The sequence below is a fragment of the Rhinatrema bivittatum genome, chromosome 7, assembly GCF_901001135.1.
Source record: "Rhinatrema bivittatum chromosome 7, aRhiBiv1.1, whole genome shotgun sequence".
Classification (NCBI taxonomy): Eukaryota; Metazoa; Chordata; class Amphibia; order Gymnophiona; family Rhinatrematidae; genus Rhinatrema; species Rhinatrema bivittatum.
In genome coordinates this window covers 77,447,762-77,468,298 of record NC_042621.1, presented here as the reverse complement: position 1 = coordinate 77,468,298, position 20,537 = coordinate 77,447,762, and the positions used below count along the sequence as shown (strand labels likewise).

At 42.7% G+C, this 20,537-nt stretch overlaps 1 protein-coding gene and 1 long non-coding RNA gene across 7 annotated transcripts in view; one reads left to right on the top strand and one right to left on the bottom strand.

Moving 5' to 3' along the window:
* Nucleotides 1–5,159, bottom strand: part of CHD9 (chromodomain helicase DNA binding protein 9) — a 406,054-nt gene extending 400,895 nt beyond the window's left edge. For all 5 annotated transcript variants that reach the window (XM_029608540.1, XM_029608542.1, XM_029608543.1 and 2 more), the window contains exons 1-2: nucleotides 5,024–5,159; nucleotides 1,611–3,239 (exon numbers count right to left, since the gene is read on the bottom strand). In XM_029608540.1, coding sequence (XP_029464400.1) covers nucleotides 1,611–3,086 — 1,476 coding nt within the window. In that variant the 5' untranslated portion in view covers nucleotides 3,087–3,239; nucleotides 5,024–5,159. The remainder of the gene's footprint in view (nucleotides 1–1,610; nucleotides 3,240–5,023) is intronic.
* A 53-nt stretch (nucleotides 5,160–5,212) lies between these two features.
* LOC115095191 overlaps nucleotides 5,213–20,537 on the top strand; it is a 64,784-nt gene continuing 49,459 nt past the window's right edge. For both annotated transcript variants that reach the window (XR_003857713.1, XR_003857714.1), the window contains exons 1-2: nucleotides 5,213–5,440; nucleotides 7,234–7,319. This is a non-coding gene — a long non-coding RNA (uncharacterized LOC115095191). The remainder of the gene's footprint in view (nucleotides 5,441–7,233; nucleotides 7,320–20,537) is intronic.

Sequence of the window (20,537 nt, the reverse complement as noted above, 5' to 3'; positions counted from 1 at the left end):
ATGTAGGTGACGAGAGAAATTTATTTATTTATTTATTTATTTCGGATTTTTATATACCGACATTCTCAATACAAGTATCGAATCAGGTCGGTTTACATATAACAAAACTTTCGCACAAAAGGCGTTACATGGAACAGCGTTTCTTAACATATAACGTATAACATATAGCATTTAGCATATAACCTATAACATATGGATATTAATAATAGATTAAATTAAATATTACATAGATAATAATAATAAAATAATAGTAACTCGTCAACAGGACGTAGGTGAATGCTCGGCATGATTATAGCGAGAATAAATATCTAGAAAAAAAATTAAAGGGTAGACTAAATTGAGATTTGAGGGTACACAGACCATGTTGATGTGCAAAGTATGCGAGAAATCCATGAGTTAAGGAAGACAGATGAATCAGAGAAGAATTCTGGATTTACATTCATAAGTCTAATGCATCAAAAACTTATCAGCACAGGTGTATGCTGGCTTCCTGTAAGCATTTCATATGAATGTAGGGGACAGTGCAACACACAGGTAGTTGGATCCAATTGCTAGAAGATTTGCAGGGTCAGAGCAACACCGAAACAGAACATGGGAGAAAGAGAAGGGAAAGGGACTGCATTCAATAGAACAAAATGATCAAAAGGAAAAAAGGAAGACCTCAAAGACTACGTTGCTGAGGGAGAGATCATGTGCCTGATCAATTATACAGGCAACAAGTGACTGACATTTACATTCTTCTTGTTTCAACTTGCAAGATAAGAAAATTATATGATGCTTATGGTACAGAGCTCTCAAGTCCCTATGGAACACATAATCCCTGCACTGGACTTGCACAATTCACATTTTCCTGATTATATTTAATAATAAAATCAAAGTTTTACTATCTCTCCTTGCATTCAACCCCATCAAAAATAATCAAAAAATGTAAACTGTATTCAAGGTATTGCATGGCAGCTTATTTAACTGAAATGTCAGGTTCTTAGATGTGCACCTTTTATGAATAAAGGAATCCAGCAGTCATTGCTTTGGTAATTTCACTAGTAAATCGGATGTGTGACACCTAATTACTGCCAGCTCCTACTGTCAAAGCGTATAAGATGTATACACAACACTCTTCTAATTTCATATCAGCAGGAGCACTATTTGTAACAAGGACTGCAAATTAAAAGGTGGCAATTAGCTACATACAAGGTTGTTTTAAGTATACATTTAGTACATTAATAGGCAGAACACATCTCAGTTTTTTTTATATGGTTCAGGCCATGTGAAAACAACTTTCATCACACCACAGAGATCTATCCTGGAAGATGACTGGCAGTTTATGGATAGAACTATTACAGACTGTCAGAAACCGCAAAGTTAACGAGAGAGAGAGAGAGAGAAAAAGAGGAAGTTCCATTCTACTGAGAGAGTCACAGGGAAAAATAAAACAGAGAAAAACCAAAATTAGTCACTTAAACATAAGCAGTTCAATTTAGCTGCAAAGTGGATGTTACTTAATGCTTAACCTATGCTTGAGAACAATTGTAATAAGTAAGGTTAGCTGGGCATGCCAGTTGGGTAGTGTGTACACTTAAGATTGAAGTGCAATTAGAGGTAATACATACCCGTTCTCGGGAAGCAGAATGGTTTCTTTCTTGTAGGTGCTGATAATGGTTAGAAACCGATGTGTGCCAAGCATGAACTTGGCTCTGGGGCTGGGTATGTGCCATGTCAGGAAGCTGCTTCACTTGCTGTAAGTTTATATGTTGCTCTATGTCTTGGTGAGTTAGCATAACCTGACTTGGATTGTTCTGGCCATATGTTGAGTCACCAAATTGTATTAAGAGCTCCTCCTCAAGAAGATCTGCTGGATCAAGTCCTGAAAATGGTTCCGTCTGAGATTCATCCTGATGAAGTAAGTTGTCTTCTAAAGAGGAAAACCCATTACTTTCTATGTGATCGTTGAAATGACTCATCTGAGAAGGAGAGCCAGATGATGTAGGAAAGTTGATATTTCCAGAGGACAATTTTGAACTGCTAAAGTTGCCCTGAGAATGCGCTGAATGCAACATTGGGAAACGGTTTGAATTCAGTGTTGCACCGGGGTTAAGAACATGCTGTGCAGTTTCTTGCTTGGTCCCTGTTACAGCTGCAAAGGCATCACCTCCAGGAAAATCTGCTAGAGAATGAGCTGACTGGTTGGTGCTAAGAGCTGCAGAAGACTGTAAAAGACTGTTAGCAGAGATATGGCTACTGGAATAAGAATAATGAGAAGAAAAGGGCTGCGTAGAATTTACAGAGCAAGAAGTCAAACCTGAAGACTGTTCATCAAAGTTGTCTTCTTGCTGACCACTAAGATGATTCCCACAAAAGTGCATTGAAGGACCTGCAGATTGAGAAAACTGTTGTACAGAAAGGGATTGTTGTGGAGTTGATGGGTCACAAACTTGAGGCTGCTGGGATGCATTGACCCTGTGCGTAGCCGAAATACCAGTTTCCAGAAAGTTTTTTGGCTGACCAAGTGTTTCCTGTCCTGAATTAATGCTGTTTCTACTTTGCGGTGAGTGTAGTGAGGTACACTGATGTTGTGGGTCACTAGACTGAAATAAGGCAAAGTCATGATGGCCCACAAAACTTTTGCTTTGTCGTATAGACTGAGAATGTCCTTGCTGATGGAAAGGGGACCCATTTTGACTTGGCACATTGCTGGCAGTTTGGTGACCCCACATAGGACTGCCATCAGCCACATCTGGGAACATCCCATTGGCCTGGGTTTGCGTATGAATAGGTGAGCAGTTGAACTGTGAACGTGGAGACATTACATTTTCAGCTGGGCTGTTGAAAGTCTGGTGATGTGGAACAACTTGATGAAGTTTGAGTGAATCAAACTGGTTTAACTGGTCAAAATCAATCTTTTGATGTGTTTGAGAGTCTTGTACATGGTTCAATGTGTCTACATGTAAAGGCTCAAACTCAGCACCCAAATTCAGTTCATCAACAAGTGAGACAGGTCCTGGTTGTACAAAAGTATCGTCAGACAAACCTAAAGTCTCATCAAAAAGGTGGGTATCATCAAAAAAGTCCATCATAGGATCAGTCATCTTGATCCTTTGTACTAGTCTTGTCTTTTAAATCCAAATGGGCCTAGTAATAGACAGCAATAAACTGCTTTGACAGGTCACAAAAGGATCCAAGGCATGCTAGTGCCAATCAACACACGCGGAGAAACACATGCTTTGTGTTTTCCAAATATCCTAGGGAACAAAAGCAAAAAATGTCAAATTACTTTACTGACTTGTTAAAACAAAATATTAAAATAAAACAGAATACTAGTACAAAACATAATTGAATAGTGAGTTTTGAAGATGACTAAACAAGCTGTGAATTAAGTGATAAAACACTACCATAATCATATGGTCATACTTTAGTGTCCAGCATCTCAATTGCCTATTAAACTGAACAAAACACAGTACTATCAATCATGTCAATTATATGAAATCCAGAGCTCAGAAACTTATCTGAAAACTAAAAATTCAGATTATGGTCTGCAACTCCAGAAGCAACTATGCTATATGGCTTCCTACTTCTACAGTATCTTCAAGAACTAGCACAAATATCATCATCATACTTTTAACAGAGCATACCAAGTCCAAAATACTTGCAGAACAAGACATTATAAAATAAAGTTCACTAAGCTTACTATAAACATATACAAATACCAACTATTACCAACATTTTATTTAAATTTCTATTCCATTTTACCAAATCAAGTTCAAAACAGATAATAGAAATTTGATTGAAACATGACCAATATTTTACACACACAGAATCAGAAAAAATGCTTAGTACATAAGGCTCTAAATTTGTTTATGCTATCCATGATAAATATCTGAATGTTCTAAAGGCACTAAAAGAACTATAGGAGGTATATTACTGTTTTCTTACATGTATAATCACAAAATCTATAAAAGAGCCTATCTGGTGTAAAGGAGTCTTATCGATTAATCTTGGGAGGAATAATTTAAAAATGTGTATAAATCGTTTGTTGGATTGTAACCGATGTGAAATATAAGTTGACATTTACTTATCATTGTATTTATTTATGGGGAGAAAAACTGGGCTTCAACCACCTGCTGAATGCTGTCATTTTGAAAAAAAAAGTTAAAACAAACAGCTTTTGTTCAGAATTTTAAACATACTTTTCGAGTACGGACAGAAAATGATGGAAAGCAAGCTGTAAGCTTTCAAAATCATTGCACTATTATAGTGATCCATTTTGCCCGGAACTATATTACCAGCATCTAAAGTCCTATAATATTTCTTGAAATGTGTACGGCTGCTTTAAATTAAAAAGGAGACTGAGTTGGGATCCAGAGAGAGTAACATCTGACTGATTAGGTGCTAGAAAGAGAACGCAGACTAATCAAACACTAATCATGAGATGAAAAGGCGACTCTAACCCCAACTCCTACCAACAACCTGCATCAGGAGCGCCCTGCGAAGGCCTGGCTGCAACCCCCCCCGAGCTCCCACGCTTGCTGCGCTGCAAAAAAAAAACTCTTCCCCTGCAGGCAGCAAACAGGGGGCTGCAATTCCCGCGGGGGTGCAGGCCATTCGGGTGAGAGCTAAGGGGGCGGCGGCGGGGTTTTTCCGGAGCTTCTGCAGCTGCGTCAGGCAGCGTCTCGGGGCGCCATGATGGCTGATGTCTGCTCCCGGCTCCCTCCCCCCCACAGAATCAGCGGGGTGCACCCAGCGCAGCCTCGAGCCCGGAACCCGCCACCGACCAGCAGCCATGCCAAGCTGGGCCCGCCACAGCCAGCATACGGCCGAGAGGAGGTGCCCCCCTCCCTCAGAGACCCCCGAGCACCACTGAGGCACAGGCGTCACGAGCATCCACGCCCCTCCCTGCTTCTCTCCACCCAGGTGAATCCACGCTCCCCCCCCCCTCCCCTAACCCCTGGCCTGGCCGGCCGTGGCCCCGCGCGCGCACACTCTGCCCACCTCGCCGCCGCCACCACCAGCACCACCGCCTGCCTACCTGCTAGCCACAAGCGCCAGCTCCAGGCCTAAGTGTGGGGGGAGAGAGCGCCGAGCGCCAGGCGCGGCCCGTCTACCAGCCACCGATTCATCCGCCAGATAGGCGCTCCGACAACTCGCTGGCTGCCTGAGAGCTCGGAAGTCCGACCGCGGAGGAGACCTGTCAGGCTCCAAGTCGAACGCCTATCCGACGGAGCGTTCTCAGCCAGCAGGCCGCGGCTGCCGACAAGCGACGAGCTGAAGGGCTCGGCGTTCTTCTAGGCTGACCTGGGGCTGGGGAGATGTGGCTGAGAGGAAGGGAGGGGAGGGATTCGGCGGCCTCGGTCTCTTGCGCCTGGGGCCGGGCGTGGCGTGCGTGCGTGCAGCTCCGGAAACTTCATGTCCCTTCCTCTGACGGGGGTCGGCTGATGGATACGTGGTGTGTGTGTACTGCGGGCGCGGATCTCCCTGCTTAAAACGCAGCTTCTTTCTTTGGCCAAACAGTTGCCCATCTTTCAGCCGTCTCTTTCTCTTCTAAATACCCGTTAAATTAAACATATCTGTAAATGTTTTAATCAGCGATCTATGTATGCATTTGCTGCTGTGTAAAAGATCTCTTTTACTTTTGATAACGTTCCTCGTCGTACCCTTCTAAGCCCTTGAGTAAAACTATTTTCTTAGCCTGATTTTTCTATAAACAAATCTATAGGCATATGTCATTTTAAAGGGGCAATGATTAATACATTGTCACCTTTTTTATATTTAAGAGCATAAGATTTGCCATACGGGGTCAGTCCAAAGGTGCATGAGGCCCAGGATCTGGTGTCCAACACTGCCCAATTAAGGTCACCAGTAGCTGGCAGGATCCCAGAAGGTCAATAGATTCCGTGCTGCTTATCCCAGGGATTTCCCCAAGTCCACCTTAATAATGGTTTGTGGACTTTTCTTCCTGCCAAGTACTTGTCCAAATATTTTTTTTTAAACCCAGCTACACTAACCACTTTTACCACAGCCTCAGGCAATGAATTTCAGAGTTTAAGTATGTGTTGTGTAAAAAAATATTTTGTCTTAAATGTACTACTCCGCAATACATTTAAGACAAATAGGCTGTGGTTAGGAACCATGACCACCTTCTTCAGACTTGTATTTTTCCCAGTTTATTTGCTGTTTTAAGAAAAGCACTACGTAAGGTGGCCAACTTTGCCAAACTGTTTTGCAGGACATAAATATCATACAAGCAAGTGTCTTCCTGAGATCTAGGACAGTCTACATATAAAAAAAAAAAAGTGGAGAGGAAATGACTCTCTGCTCACCCAAATTGTTGAGACCAGGGATGGCCAATTCTAGTCCTCAAGAGCCAAAAATAGACCTGGTTTTCAGGATATCCACAACGAATATGTATGAGAGAGATTTGCATGCACTGCCTCCATTGTATGTAAATCTATTTTATACATATTTGTTGTGGATATGCCGAATACCAAGCCTGTTTTTGGCTCTGGAGGACAAGGGTTGGCCACCCCAGGTACAGAATATGCTCAAGGCACTTATCCTATTTCATGTCTAAATGTTGGGGATGGAGAGTGGTCTGTGCCTGCTTGAGTGTATGCTTTGTGAAGCTGCTGTCAATTATGCACTGCCTGAGGGGAGAGTTGCAGCTTTAACTAAACGTACGTTCCTTCCTAGGAGCCCCAGTGTGAGTCTTAGCCTCTCACCTCTCTCTGCCTGGTCTCCTTACCCATTTGAACTCTGTTTCATCTTTTATCAAGTACTTATAGACATCCACCGTATATAGGCGTGCAGAACATAGGCCATCTTTTCCTGTTTTCTATTCTTCAGTCAATATCATTGTGTTCCCCCTAGTGCAGACACTCCCTGGGATGAAAACTATTCTTTGCTTCTTCCTTCCTGCAAGAAAACCAGTAAGAAACCCCAGAGAGAGAAGAGGTCCCCAAAACTTACTTCCAGAGATCCAGGCAGCGTTTGGTTTCCCTTGAGCACCAAACATAGCGGGTCATTCATCAAGATGTGTTATGGCGTCAACGCAAGCTATGACGCATTAACACGTGTGTTAATGCCATAATGCATGTGAAAAGAATTGTAACGCACAGCACGAATGTAAATTTTTGGGAGGGGCAGGATCAGGGAGGAGTTTGGGTGGGATTTAGTTAAATGAGGGGCACTATTGCACGGTTTTAACTCTGGAAATAATTACAACTTTTTTCCTGGCGTTAGGCTGTGCGATTTGCCATTTCAGGCATGAAGTGAAAATAGGGATGTGCTAAGTTTACCACCCCACACGATACTACCGATGCAAAGCGGTAAGTTACCACCTGGTGCAGTAATTGTAAATTTTCCATAAACATGCCCCTTTTCTTAACGCAGGTGATATCAATGCATTATTAGCACTGATGAATCTAGGGGATAATGAGTGCTTTTGTTTTCCTCCTATCCCAATAGGTAAAGGGATGAGTTAGAAATTATATTTTTCTTAAAGTTAATTTTGTGAATTCTTTTTGGTAGGTGGTGATAAAGATAATACGTTCTAGAAGTAGACATACTCATATGAAAATAAAACACAAATATGACTAACAAAGTTCATTCTGATCCTAGGGAAATATATGAAGGGAAATTATCCCATGCTACCCTACTCAGTCAAGGGTATTATTGCTATTTTTAAAAAATAGTTTAAAAATTTTGGGCATTTATTTCAGTTGGGGCAAGTTTTTACTTTCAGTTAATCACAGTGAGATTTAGTGGCCATTATTAGTAATGTATATTTTAATCTTGAATACTCAGCAAAGAAATCTATCTTTCAGCCCCCAGGGAAAATGTTCTGATTCTTATTGCATAACTTATTGAGTCACCAGCTGCTGTAATCAAGCACACCTGGCAGTCTCTACATTGGTATAGAAAATAAAATCGTCTTGCTATCCAAGTGTTCTTCACTGCTGATACCACAGATGAATAGTCTTTCCTTCCATGGTCTCTAAACTGATCTCTTGCAATTTTGTAGCATATCGAAGCAGAGAGGAGGAGGAGAGAGGTGACCAATAGGGCTGTGCATTTGTTTAAAACAATATTGTTTATTTCATTTTATTGGAACCATGAATCAAAAGAAAAAAAAACACCAAACTTATTATTTTTGGAGTATCAATTTAATGTGCACTAACCATAAAATTAGAGAAAAATAAACGAACCCCCCCCCCCCCCCCCAAGCAACCATTTTAAAAACGAAACCAAGAAAAAAATCACGAAATAAAAGTGACATGAAAATAAAAACATTGCTCATGCCTACAGTGTATTGCAGTCTTTAAAGGTTGTAGTCTAGGTTGCATTTACACAGTGCCATCAAACAGAAGAAAATCATCTCTGCATACTTTCAACATCACAAGGGAAAAAAACAAGCATACTATCAGTTTATAGTCTCTTCTTCCAAGGTGAGATAAACACTCATGGGCCTATGTAATAAAGCTTAGCATGCACATTACATAAGAACATAAGAACATGCCATACTGGGTCAGACCCAGGGTCCATCAAGCCCAGCATCCTGTTTCCAACAGTGGCCAATCCAGGCCATAAGAACCTGGCAAGTACCCAAAGTATTAAGACTGTTTTGCATGTGCCAGAAATAGTATTCTGTGCAGTAAGGCCTTATCATGCACATTAAAACAGTCTGAAGAGATTTATTTATTTAATTCTTTTATATACCGACCTTCATGACGGGTGTCATATCAAATCGGTTTACATGGAACAAGGGGTAAACATTCTTAACAACCGTTTAACAGTAAAATAATCAGAGGAGGTAAAAAAAAGTTACATATAACAAGGAGCTCAAACTTGGGAATATAAGAAAGAGAAGGACAGAAGGATAACCAATTGATTAAATGGTTTCACTATGTAAGTCAGGTAGGCTTGAGATGTAGAGTTCCAAAGTGAAAAAATTAAGGGAAAGCTTGACTAAATAGCCAGGTTTTAAGTTTTTTACGAGATGTTAGTGGGACTGTGCTAAACATTACTGTCTATGCGTATGTAAATGAAAGAGCATCCCAGAACACTCCTAAACCACCCCCTTTTTTTCCTATTAATATTTATGTGCAACACCACAAGTATGTGTGTACTCACAGTGTTTATAAACTAGCATATCCTCGTGTACATGCTACTTACACACACATATATGCCTGTTTTATGTGTGTAACCCACAGGATTTTAAGGCATAAAACATCTTTCCACACTTCTGGAAAACAGAGACAAAATGTACAGGGAGATTCACTCAAAAGAGGCCCCGGATATTCTGTTGTAATCTCCGTTAGGATGAAGTAATATGAACCAAAAAAATACGCCACATACCTTGATGTATGTGTAATCTTTTGCATTACATGCGATGCTGGAAGTGCTCGCCGTTTTCCGCCAGACACATTCCTTTGCTGCGCTTCATGTTCCTGAACGTGTCTGTGAGCATATCGGGGGACTAGCAATTTCATGTTGGATGTTTTCCTTCCAATCTTCCATAGTGCGAGGCTTGTTCCGATAGACTTTTCATTTGAGCATACCCCAAAGGAAGGAGGCTGCTGGTGTCAGACCCGGCGACCACGGTGGCCAAAGCCCCTTTGAAATTACCCTGTTGCCGAAAAAGGACTCAATTTCTTTTATTCTCTTTGCCGATGACTGACACGTTGCTCCATCTTGCAAACATAGGTTAAACATCGTGACGGCTGTCCAGCACCTACCTCATTGCTCCGACGCGGGGGCATCCCGACTTGTTCGAAGCTCCATATACTGAGGAGCACATTTCATGTTGTTTCATTCAGAGTGCTTCGTCCTAGTGAGAGTTATTACAGAATATTCAGGGCCTCTTTTGAGTGAATCTCCCTGTACATTTTGGACACTTCAACAAATCCACATTATTTACAGAACAAATATGTGTTCTCAACCAGAAGGATGACACACAAATGGTGTTTAAAATTGTTTAACGTCCAAATACAAAAGGTGTAATGCGAGGCACATTGGGATCCACTAAAGTAGCAAGAGAGTTCAGTCAGTAACATGAGTTTGCAAAGCAATTCTTTTTTAAATAGTCATATCAGGAGGAGGTGATTTCAGTCCTCCGACATGGATCTGTTGTGCTGGGAGTGGACCCTTGGCCTGGTGCAGGAGAAGTCAAGAACAGGCAAAGGTCAGTACCGTGGCATCAGTCTGAAGGGTACTACCAGGGATGGAGAGACGAAGGAGCAGGAGATGCTGGAACAGGAGACACAGGAGACGCTGGGACTGGAGACACAGGAGATGCTGGAATGGGAAACGCTGGAACTGGAGACACAGAGAGACTGGAACAGGAGACACAGGAAACGCAGGGAGGCAAAGTTTCTATCACAAAGTGATCGACCCGATTGCCAAGGCAAGGAAGTGGAGTCAGACCACTTCCTTTTAAGCAGCGATCAATCAGGGCGCGCCACGGAGCTGGGATCCGCCCCGGCCCTTTAAGAGGCCAGGCGGTGCACGCGCACGTGCCTAGGGGTAGGGCCGATGCCATGGAGGAAGCCGAGCCCCACCGTGAGGCCTGGCCCGGAGCAGGAGCGTAGGGGAGCTGGAGACGCCACGAGCTGGAAGCGGCCATGGAGGGGACGTGCCCGGAGCTGGTGGAAGGCATAGTGAGGTGAGCAGGTCTGGCCGCGGAGCGAACGCGGCCGGGAAGCGCACCAGGACCATGTTTTGCCACTCTGCTGCATTGGGAGGGACAGAAGCCCAAACCAATGAATAACTGTGTTGAAAAACAGTGTATCCTAAAAACAGCCAGCATCTCCAGACTCACAACAGAGTATCACAGTAGACTACCCCGTCCCCCTAGAAAATATGTTGTCACATATTCAAGAGGGACCTCATCAGGGAATTGTCAATAAATCTGCGAATAGGGGCATGAGGAAGCACCAGGGGAGCCCGTCACAGGACTTCTGAAGGAAATACTAGTTATGACGGGGATTCCATCGGGTGTTCAAACATCGGGTGTCAGGTTAGGTAGCAGGGGGAAGGGAGAGAGAAGCCGCTAAATGTTTAAAATTGCTTATAACAGTGTTATAACAGTGTTGCTAGGTCAATATCTAAGTTAATGACATTTTCATGCTCATTACCTTGTGCTTGGTCTGGCCAAAGACTATTGCAGGCACTCTGAGACTTGCACCACAACAGTGGTTTTCTGGGAGGCCCTGACCCCCCTGGTTAGTTACTGGTCACTGATGCAGGGAGGCCCCATGGGTTAATATTTTCAGGGTTTTCCTGTGGAAACCGTTGGACTTTGGTTATACTGTCTTCTATTGCTCCTCTCTTGTCTTATTGTGTCCATATTTTGTCCTGGTTTGACATGTCCTCTGTATCTGTGATAACCGGCAGGGATTACTATGGCAACCTGGGTTTTAGAGTCCCAAATTCTCATATTGGTTTTTATTGTAACTGTACCCCTGTGTCTACTGCCCATCCAATTGTTTTCTACCCTTCACCTTTTATTTCTTGTGCTTTATTAAACATTAGATTTCTCAGTTCAAATTGTGTAAGAGACCTGATTGACTTGGCTAAAACGTCCACAAGAATATTTTTTACTTTTACAAATGTAGGGGTGGGTGATCGGAAGTGGGGTTGCTGTTATTTTTCTGAATATCCTACGATTGAGAGAATTGTCACTACGACCTTGCCATTCTATTGATGCAATTCCTGTCGCACCTTTCTACTAGACTGGCATCTCTCTTGTTTTGTAATCCACCCGATTCTTCTTTTTTCACACTCGCTGCAGCTATGGAAATTGTGGCTGACCTCTCCACTTAGTGATCATTTTAGGAGGTTTTAATGTTCACTTTGACTGTCCGGATCGCCTTTCTCTCTTTGTCATCCGAGTTAGTCCTTCATCAATGGATCAGTTTTCCCACCCGCGAGGCAGGCCACACCCTAGATCTCATCTTTTCATCTAAGATTAACCTCTTGATTACTGCCTCTATCTGTCCTTCCTTTGGCAGACCAAAACTTAATTTTTTTTTCATCTCAATCAGGAACTGTCAAGATTTCCACAATGTGTTAATTTATCTCAGTTTAGGGACCTAAAAAATATGAATATGAGTAACTCAATTGGATGCTTTCCCTACTGACTTTCATGCTGTTTCTTCTGCCCAGAAAAATAATCTGCAACAGAGCCCTTAGTACAGCAATTAATAAAATTGCTCACATTTCTCATCGTATGTTCTCTCACGAGTCTTTTAATCCCTGGTTTCATTCTGGCCTTAGATCACTGAAGAGGCAGGTGCATCACTGTGAGCACACATGGCATAAAGTTCAAATAGGAAAAATTGGGCCGAAGCCAACAAACATTATCTATACAAATTTCTAGCTGCCAAGAAGTTTATTTTCAACAAGATCAGGTCAGCTGAGTGCAGTCCAAAGCAAAGCAATTGTTTAAAACTGTTGCCTGGTTATCAGATCTTTTGTCACTTCCTGTTGTTCTGCAGATTCTTTTGCTTCTTTTTTCTCTAATAAAATCAGCTCAATCTGTAATGCCGTGACCGCTCCCAATCTTCCTAAGGATTTGTTTTTACCCCCAGATATTGCCTCTCTTCCATCTACTCAATTTTTGCGAGTTAATCTGACATCTGCTGCAAATATCAGTCTATTTATGAAATCTTTACGTCTCACCACATCTAAATTGGATCCAGTGCCATCAGATTTATTACAAAATCTAGCCTTTGCTCTATCAGATCTCATTTCTTCTGGATCCTTTCCTGATCAGTAAAAAACCACTAGGATCTACCCTCTCCTTAAAGAGGAGTCTTTAGATTTAAGTGTCTTAGCGAATTATGGACCAGTTTCTAACCTAGCTATGATTTAGAAAAGAGATCAGCTCACTGACTTCATCGGCAAGACCAATGTTTTACATCCCTATCAATCTGTTTTTTGCAAGGCCCATAGCTGCAAAGAATCAGATATCAGACTCCATTCAGATGCAGGTAAGGACGCACTCACTGTCTTTCTAGACATGAGCAAGGCTTTCATACCATTAACCATCTGCTATTGATTTCACGTCTTGAGGAAATTGGTCTTGCCGATGGGATCGTGATCTGGTTATCTCCTACTTATCAGGAAGTTCATTTTAAGTTGAATGGAATCAGCAGGTGTCAGATCCAGTTTGTTTGCTTTTTGGTGTCCTACAGCGTCCTATTTTCTCTCCTCTCTTATTTAATCTTTTATCTCTGTCGGCCACACTTAGGGGTAGATTTTCTAAATCTACGCGCGCGCGTACTTTTGTTCGCCCACCAGGTGCGAACAAAAGTACGCCGGATTTTATAAGATACACGCGTAGCCGCGCGTATCTTATAAAATCCGGAGTCGGTGCGCGCAAGGGGGTGCACATTTGTGCAACTTGCGCGCGCCGAGCCCTGCGCGCGCTGCCCGTTCCCTCCGAGGCCGCTCCGAAATCGGAGCGGCCTCGGAGGAAACTTTCCTTCTACCCCCCGCACCTTCCCCTCCCTTCCCCTACCTAACCCACCCCCCCGGCCCTATCTAACCCTTCTCCCTACCTTTGTTGACAAAGTTACGTCAGCCGGAGGCAGATGTAACTTTGCGTGCGCCAGCAGACTGCTGGCGCGCCATCACCCGACCCAGGGGCTGGTCTGGAGGCCTTGACCACAACCCCGGGCTACTCCAGAACAAAGACAATTATATCATATATTTCCCATATTACCACATAGAAATTGTTTACTCATCAATAATACTATATTTGATTTAAGATCTTTATGTTTAATGTTCTACGCTCTTCACTCTGGCTTTCCGGTAACACTCTCTAAACTTATCATTACTTACTCTCCAGCCAGGAGCCTCTGATCTCAAATGGGTTATCTCCATCTCCCTTCTCTATCTTGACATTACTAAAGAAACCTCTTTTAGTTATGAGGCTTTGCACTCTGGAATTCTCTCTCCCTCCCTTCCCCATCAACATCTGGGCCGAATCTGACTGTTTAAAATTCAGGAAAGCAGTAAAAACATGGATTTTCAATCAAGCCTACAATTAGACAGACATTATTTCTAGAAACATGAGATACAGCATCTTCTTTCCAGCATAATAAAAATCTGTGTTACGACTATGGCTGCTACGCAGCCACCTCACCACCAGAGGTCCCCCACGAGCATGCTCTCCTGGCTGGCCCAGTCCGCCCTTCTTTTCTACTCTATGTTTCTGACTTCCTGTATAACCCTGTCTAGCATTTCCCTCAGTGCTTCGGCATCGAGCTCGTCTGGGCTACCTGCTCTAGCCTACTGCCTCTGTGTGGCCTTCGGGCCTTCTGCCTGCCTCTGTGTGGCCTTCGGGCCGTCTGTCTGGCCTTTGGGCTTCTGTTCTGCCCTGCTGTCTTTGGGCTTCTACCCTGCTCTGTTGCCTTCGGGCATTCAGCTTAGTTATGCTGCCTTTGGGCTTGTGTGTTTTATGTTTAGTGTTGTAATGTTTGGTTAGTCTGTCTGGACATTGTCAGTCTTGTTTTCCTCGAGTTCCCTTAGTCCCGTCACTCATACCAACAGTCAGTATCACCCTAGAGGATTGTATTCTGTATGTAGAGTTTCTGAACTGCAGGCTCTGTCTTGCTGGGAACCATTCCTGTGAGTGACTCTGGAGGTGATTCAGCTGCAAACTGTTTACCTTTGGGAAAAAAAGATAGGTGTCGGATTTTCACTTGAATCAATTTCTCTGCAGTCTCTGGACAGGGAGAGAGCTGTGGATAATTATCTCTCTCCCTGTCAAGTGGCATATCATGAGGTATTTATCGGTTTCTAAACCTCTCAGGAAGATGAACTGGTTGTTTATACACCACGGTGGGAGTAAACAGGGTAAGCCATGCAGATGACATACAATTCTACATCCCTTTCGACAAAACATTTGAAAAAACTGCAACATCTCTGTCAACAAACATGAAGGTCATACAACAAAAACTGTGTCAACTCTAAACCCCCAAAAATCTGACATTGTGTGGTTAAGGAGAGATAACACGATAATCAAACTGCCAACCCTAGACCTAGGAATTACTAATATTACTCCCTCAGATCAAGTATGAGACCTAGGAATTATGATCAACGAGAACTTCACTTTGAAAAAGCATATAAGCAAATTAATCAAAACAGGATACTCCAAGCTAAGAATATTATATCGACTGAAACCATTGCTAACAATACAGAACTTCTGCACTGTCTTACAAACACTATTTTTAAACTTAGAATACTGCAACTCCATTTTACTAGATCTACCCTCAGATTTAGAATAACCACTACAGTTACTTCAAAATGCCTCTGCAAGACTCTTACCAGGGATAAGGAAATTTGAACACATCACCCCCTCACTGATTGCCCTGCACTGGCTTCATGTACAATCCAGAATTCATTATAAAGTATTAACTCTAATTTTCAACGTCATCAACAATATTAATATTAATCCCCCTTCCCCCCCCCCCCTGTCTAATGACCCCAATCTCAACATCACCACAGCCCAACCCTTCGTAAGGGACCTTGGAGTTCTCCTTGATCAACAACTCAGCATGAAGAAGTACGTCAGCTCCATACTTAAAGAAGGTTTCTTCAAACTCAATGTCCTAAAAAAACTTAAACCACTACTATACACCCAAGACGTCCACACAGTGATCCAAGCCACTATCTCCTCTAAATTGGACTACTGTAACTCACTCTTCCTAGGGCTCCCCTACTCCATAATAAAACCCCTACAAATGTTACAAAATGCGACTGCTAGAATCATCTCAAATACCCGAAAATCTGAACACATCACCCCTATCCTTAAAGACTTACACTGGCTCCCTATCCCCTCCTGAATTCACTACAAAACCCTGACCATTGTACATAAATCCATTCACGCTCACAATTCCAACTGGCTAGACATTCCTTTTAAGACTCATCAGTCTACCTGGCCCACCAGAACTGCCAACAAAGGCACTCTACTAGTACCCTCCCTTAAAACAGCCCACCTCTCCTCCACACGCGACCGTGCCCTCTCAATTGCTGGCCCTTCACTCGAACTCCCTCCCTCCAAACTTACGCCTTGAACCATGCACCATCAAATTTAAAAAGAAGTTAAAAACATGGTTATTTAAACAAGCCTATCCGGATTAGCCCTCCCCCTCCCTCCTACGATGCTATACTATCTCCCATATAGACTATCCTATATTCCTTATATTAAGGAGCTCTATGTTCGCCTGTTGTTAAGCTACATTTCTACGCTGCTCTTGTGTTATCCCCCTCCCAGTTCTTTCTCCCTGTTAATATGTACTTTCAAACCTGCTGTTCAAATGTGAACCGGTATGATGTCCCTACTAATACCGGTATATAAAAGTCTCTAACTAACTAACTAACTAAATTAAAAAAATGTTTATTAGGAGTTACAGTTCAACACTACACACCACAGAGAGACCTAAGGTCACAAAACAAAGGATTTGTGATGGTACCTTCTACTCGGAACACTCACCTAACGTAAATAAGATACCAAATGTTCTCCAGAGCAAGCCTCAAGTTGTGGAACTCGCTTCCAGATTCAATGTATTAGATAACTGAAAGAGTTTCAAGCATGAACTGAAAACATGGCTCTTTAGAAATGCATACGATTTAACGTAAAATACCTTTGTGCTGATAACTTCAATGTCAGTAATGAACGATGTAAAGTGTATTGTTAGTAGAATTAAAATTTGTATTTATTGTTGTGTTGACCTAGAAAATGTATGAATACGAACTGGATTATATAGCAGCTATTGCGATGTCCTAGAAAATGTATTTGCTGTGGTGTTGACCTAGAATGTGAAATTGACACACAGTATGTGATCGTTGACCAAGAATATGAATGCTGATATTGTAAACTTTTGTGATCTTCTTTTGGAACGATGGTATATAAAATACCTAAATAAATATTGACATATGGTGTGTGCAGCTGTGCATACAAACAGACACATGCATATGGACAGCCAGGCCAACACAGCTTCGACAATAAGCAATCTTGCTTTTTTGCAAAACCTGCAAGAAAATGCTGTTTGGCTCCCACTTGTACTTGCAGCTTCATAGATGATTTGTAGTTTAAGATAATAGCGTGGTGTACAGTAAGAAATTACTTCTCTCAATGATTTTGTGTATATATATTGAATATAAATGGTGAGAGCACTGACCTCAGAAGGACTCTACATTCCAGCCGTCGAGTAAAAGACCCAACCTCTCCAATCTAAACCTTCTAGGTTACCAGGTAAAATTAACTTTAGCCATCTAAAAGCAAAGTCGCTCACCTCAAGGTTAAAAAGTACATTTAACAGCAGAGAATAATAAGTGATGTCCCATGCTCCGATTAAATCAAGGTGAACTAATAGAAAATAAAATAAATAAATAAATGCAAAGGTTGGGAGCACTAGCAGAATGCCTATAAGTGAAGAAAATGGGTTTTCAGGAATAAAAAAAATGGAATATAGGATTATTTAATCATAGGGTTCAGTAGTGCTACCCAACATCCCAAAGCAGCTCAGAATGTCCAAGCAAAGTGAAAGCTATGACAGCCGAGATGGCTTCAGTGTAAGGAGGCTGAGGAAGGACACTAAGGAAAGAGGCAAAAGGACCAGGTCCCCTGACCCCATAGTAAGTTTATAGAAATATAAAAACCATGAAAATTGTTTCCATGATGTCCTTAGGAGCAATCAAGGTTTAATGTATTTGAAATTAACACGGAAGCACCCAATCTCAGTTATGTCTGGGAAGTAGTCCAACGTGGACCACCTAACCATGCCATTTGAATCTTCAGGTACTTTTGTTGTAGAACAGATAGGAAATTGTGTTTTCAACTTATTGATTTTGTTTAAGAATACAGTGGCACATTCATTGCAAGAAGTCTTTGAATACATATCTATAGGCTGATTGAATGGGATACACACAAATGCCCAAATAATGAATGCCTCAGTAGCCAGACATGACTAATATAATTGACTAAACAAAAGCAGAGCAATGGATTTCTTCAATACACATCTAAAAGTTGATTGAATTGAACAAAATACACAAACATGTGACCTATATTCCTGCAAATTTTGCACAAAAACTATAAAGCCAACAGAAGAAAATATCAAAAGAAGAAAAAGCAAGCAAATCAAGCCAACACGAGCAGCTGATTCAGCAAGACACAAAAGAAGCCCAAAGTGAGAACTTCAGACTACCCTAAGATCCAGAGCCACCAGCAGAGAAGAATTAGAGAGTTACCACTTTCCTCAGATAGAGATCGTCCCAGAGAAACCACAAACAAATCCCTGTAATTAGTGAGTTAAGACTAAAAATCGATCATTATGAATGAAACGGAACTTTTTTTTTTGCTTATTTCTTCTACAAGATTTTGAAAGAGAAATTGCAGTTATTTGAGTGATATTAATTATTCCTAAATTGTAATGTATAAAATGGTCAGTTATTGTTGTAGCAATTAGCTAATGGAGCATTATTTATTCTATTATCTTATATAAATAAAGTGTTGTGCGACAACAGCTGGTTTCCTAAAATGGATGGTATAATCCTTTGAAGGCTAAATACAAGACCAATATCAGTAAGCAGCACGAGAGAATTTGAAAAGCACTTTGAAGAAAGAGTCAAAGAAGGCATGAAGCCCAGAGGATACAGATTGGGATGGTGAATCACTGGAGTCCATGTGTAACCAGTCCTGGAACCCAAGGCGCTGAGTAAATGCCAAAGCAGTTGGAATGGAGGCAAAACCATTATAAAGGCACCAAGAGAGGAATAAAGCAGCAGATGCGCTGGCCTTTAAAACCACAAAAGCATAGGTGCAGAGCAGGGCAGCAGGAAGAGCGGCATCAAAAGCACAGAGTGTAGAGTGATGCAGGAGCACAGTATTTTGAATAAAAAAGTCAGGCTGGGTTTTGGCTTCGCAGGACAGAATCCATTTCCTGGACAATTTCTAATGATTTATGGAAAGTGCTCGATAGAAATAATGGGCCTGATCAGGGGCAGATTGGCCTATCGGGGGAATCGGGCGTCCCCCGGTGGGCCGGTCGCGCTAGTCACGTGGGCGGCGAATCCCTGGGAATCTGCCGCTGGGCCTGATTTTAAAAAGCATTTCCTGCAGGAAAACTGGATTTTACTCGCGTAAGTGCACTTTACTGGAGTAAATTGCATTTATTTATTTTTTTATTTATTTAAAATCTTTTCTATACCGTCGCTAAGTTAAATACCATCGCAACGGTTTACATGTTGGCACATAAATTAAGGTGATTGAGTGCGTACTATGTAGTACATTCTAACAGGTGCCGCAAAAGGTTTGGTTACAATATATCAAAAGAAAAAGCAATCAATTGAAAAGTGAAGTAGGTCATGCCCAGGTGTGCCTTTACGGTACCAATCACTGGTAAAATTCTTATTCTACAATAGTAGCTACATTTACGCGCGCTACTAAGATTCAAAAAGGGTAATTTGCAAATCCCACTGCTTCTCCTTGTGATCTTGGGCAAGTCACTTTACCCTCCATTTCCTCAGGTGCAAACTTGGGGCCGGATTTTCAGAGGATTTACGCGCGTAGGGGGGGCATAAAGCCCCAGGACGGGTAGCGTGTGCACATGTACGCCTGCGCGCTGCTTTGAAAATGTACCCCTTATATTGTAAGCCCTCTGAGGATAGGGAAATACCTACAGTACCTGAATGTGATCCACTTTGAAGCCACCTTGTCATTGTTGCAACCGTCCCTTCCCGACGGCTTCACTCCGCCTACCTTTCTTTCTTTGTACCTCCTCTCGCTATGGATGGACGCCTGGCTGCCGCAGCGTTTGCCTGCCGTCCTCTCCGGCATCCCCGGTCCAGCTTGGGCGCTGTCTCCCGCCATGCTCCACTGGTACCTTAGGGCGCGCGCGCTGCACGGCCCTCACTCTTATTTCCTACTTGGCGCAAACCTCAGGGGCGTCCCCCTGTGATGATGTCACGCTGCCCGGATATTTAAAGCCTACGATATTTGTTAGCCTTTGAGTTAGCAAGGGTGATTCTTACGGATGGGATTCGCTCTCCGTACCCAGCTACTCTGCCTCTCCAATATTCCATTGGACTCTTAACGCTAACGGGTACCCGCTCCTCGGGGGCCTCACTTGCTTTTCAGGTCACTATCAGGAAACCGGTACTCGCTCCTCGAGGGCCCATGTTCTCCGACTCGCTGCCTGCTCCCACCTTCTCTTCTGCCTGGAAGGATTCGCTATCTTCAACACCAGTGAGTACTACCATCTTCACCTCAGAGCTGTTCCCTGGAACCAGGTACTCGCTCCTCGAGGTCCTGCCTCTGTTCCAGCCCTAGTGCCATCTCCTACGTGGAACCGCTGTGTGAGTACATTACCTTCAAGCCTCTCAGCGATCAGGTACTCGCTCCTCGAGGTCCTGCCTCTGTTCCAGCCCTAGTGCCATCTCCTACGTGGAACCGCTGTGTGAGTACATTACCTTCAAGCCTCTCAGCTCTCAGGGATCAGGTACTCGCTCCTCGAGGGCCTGCCTCCGTTCCAGCCCTG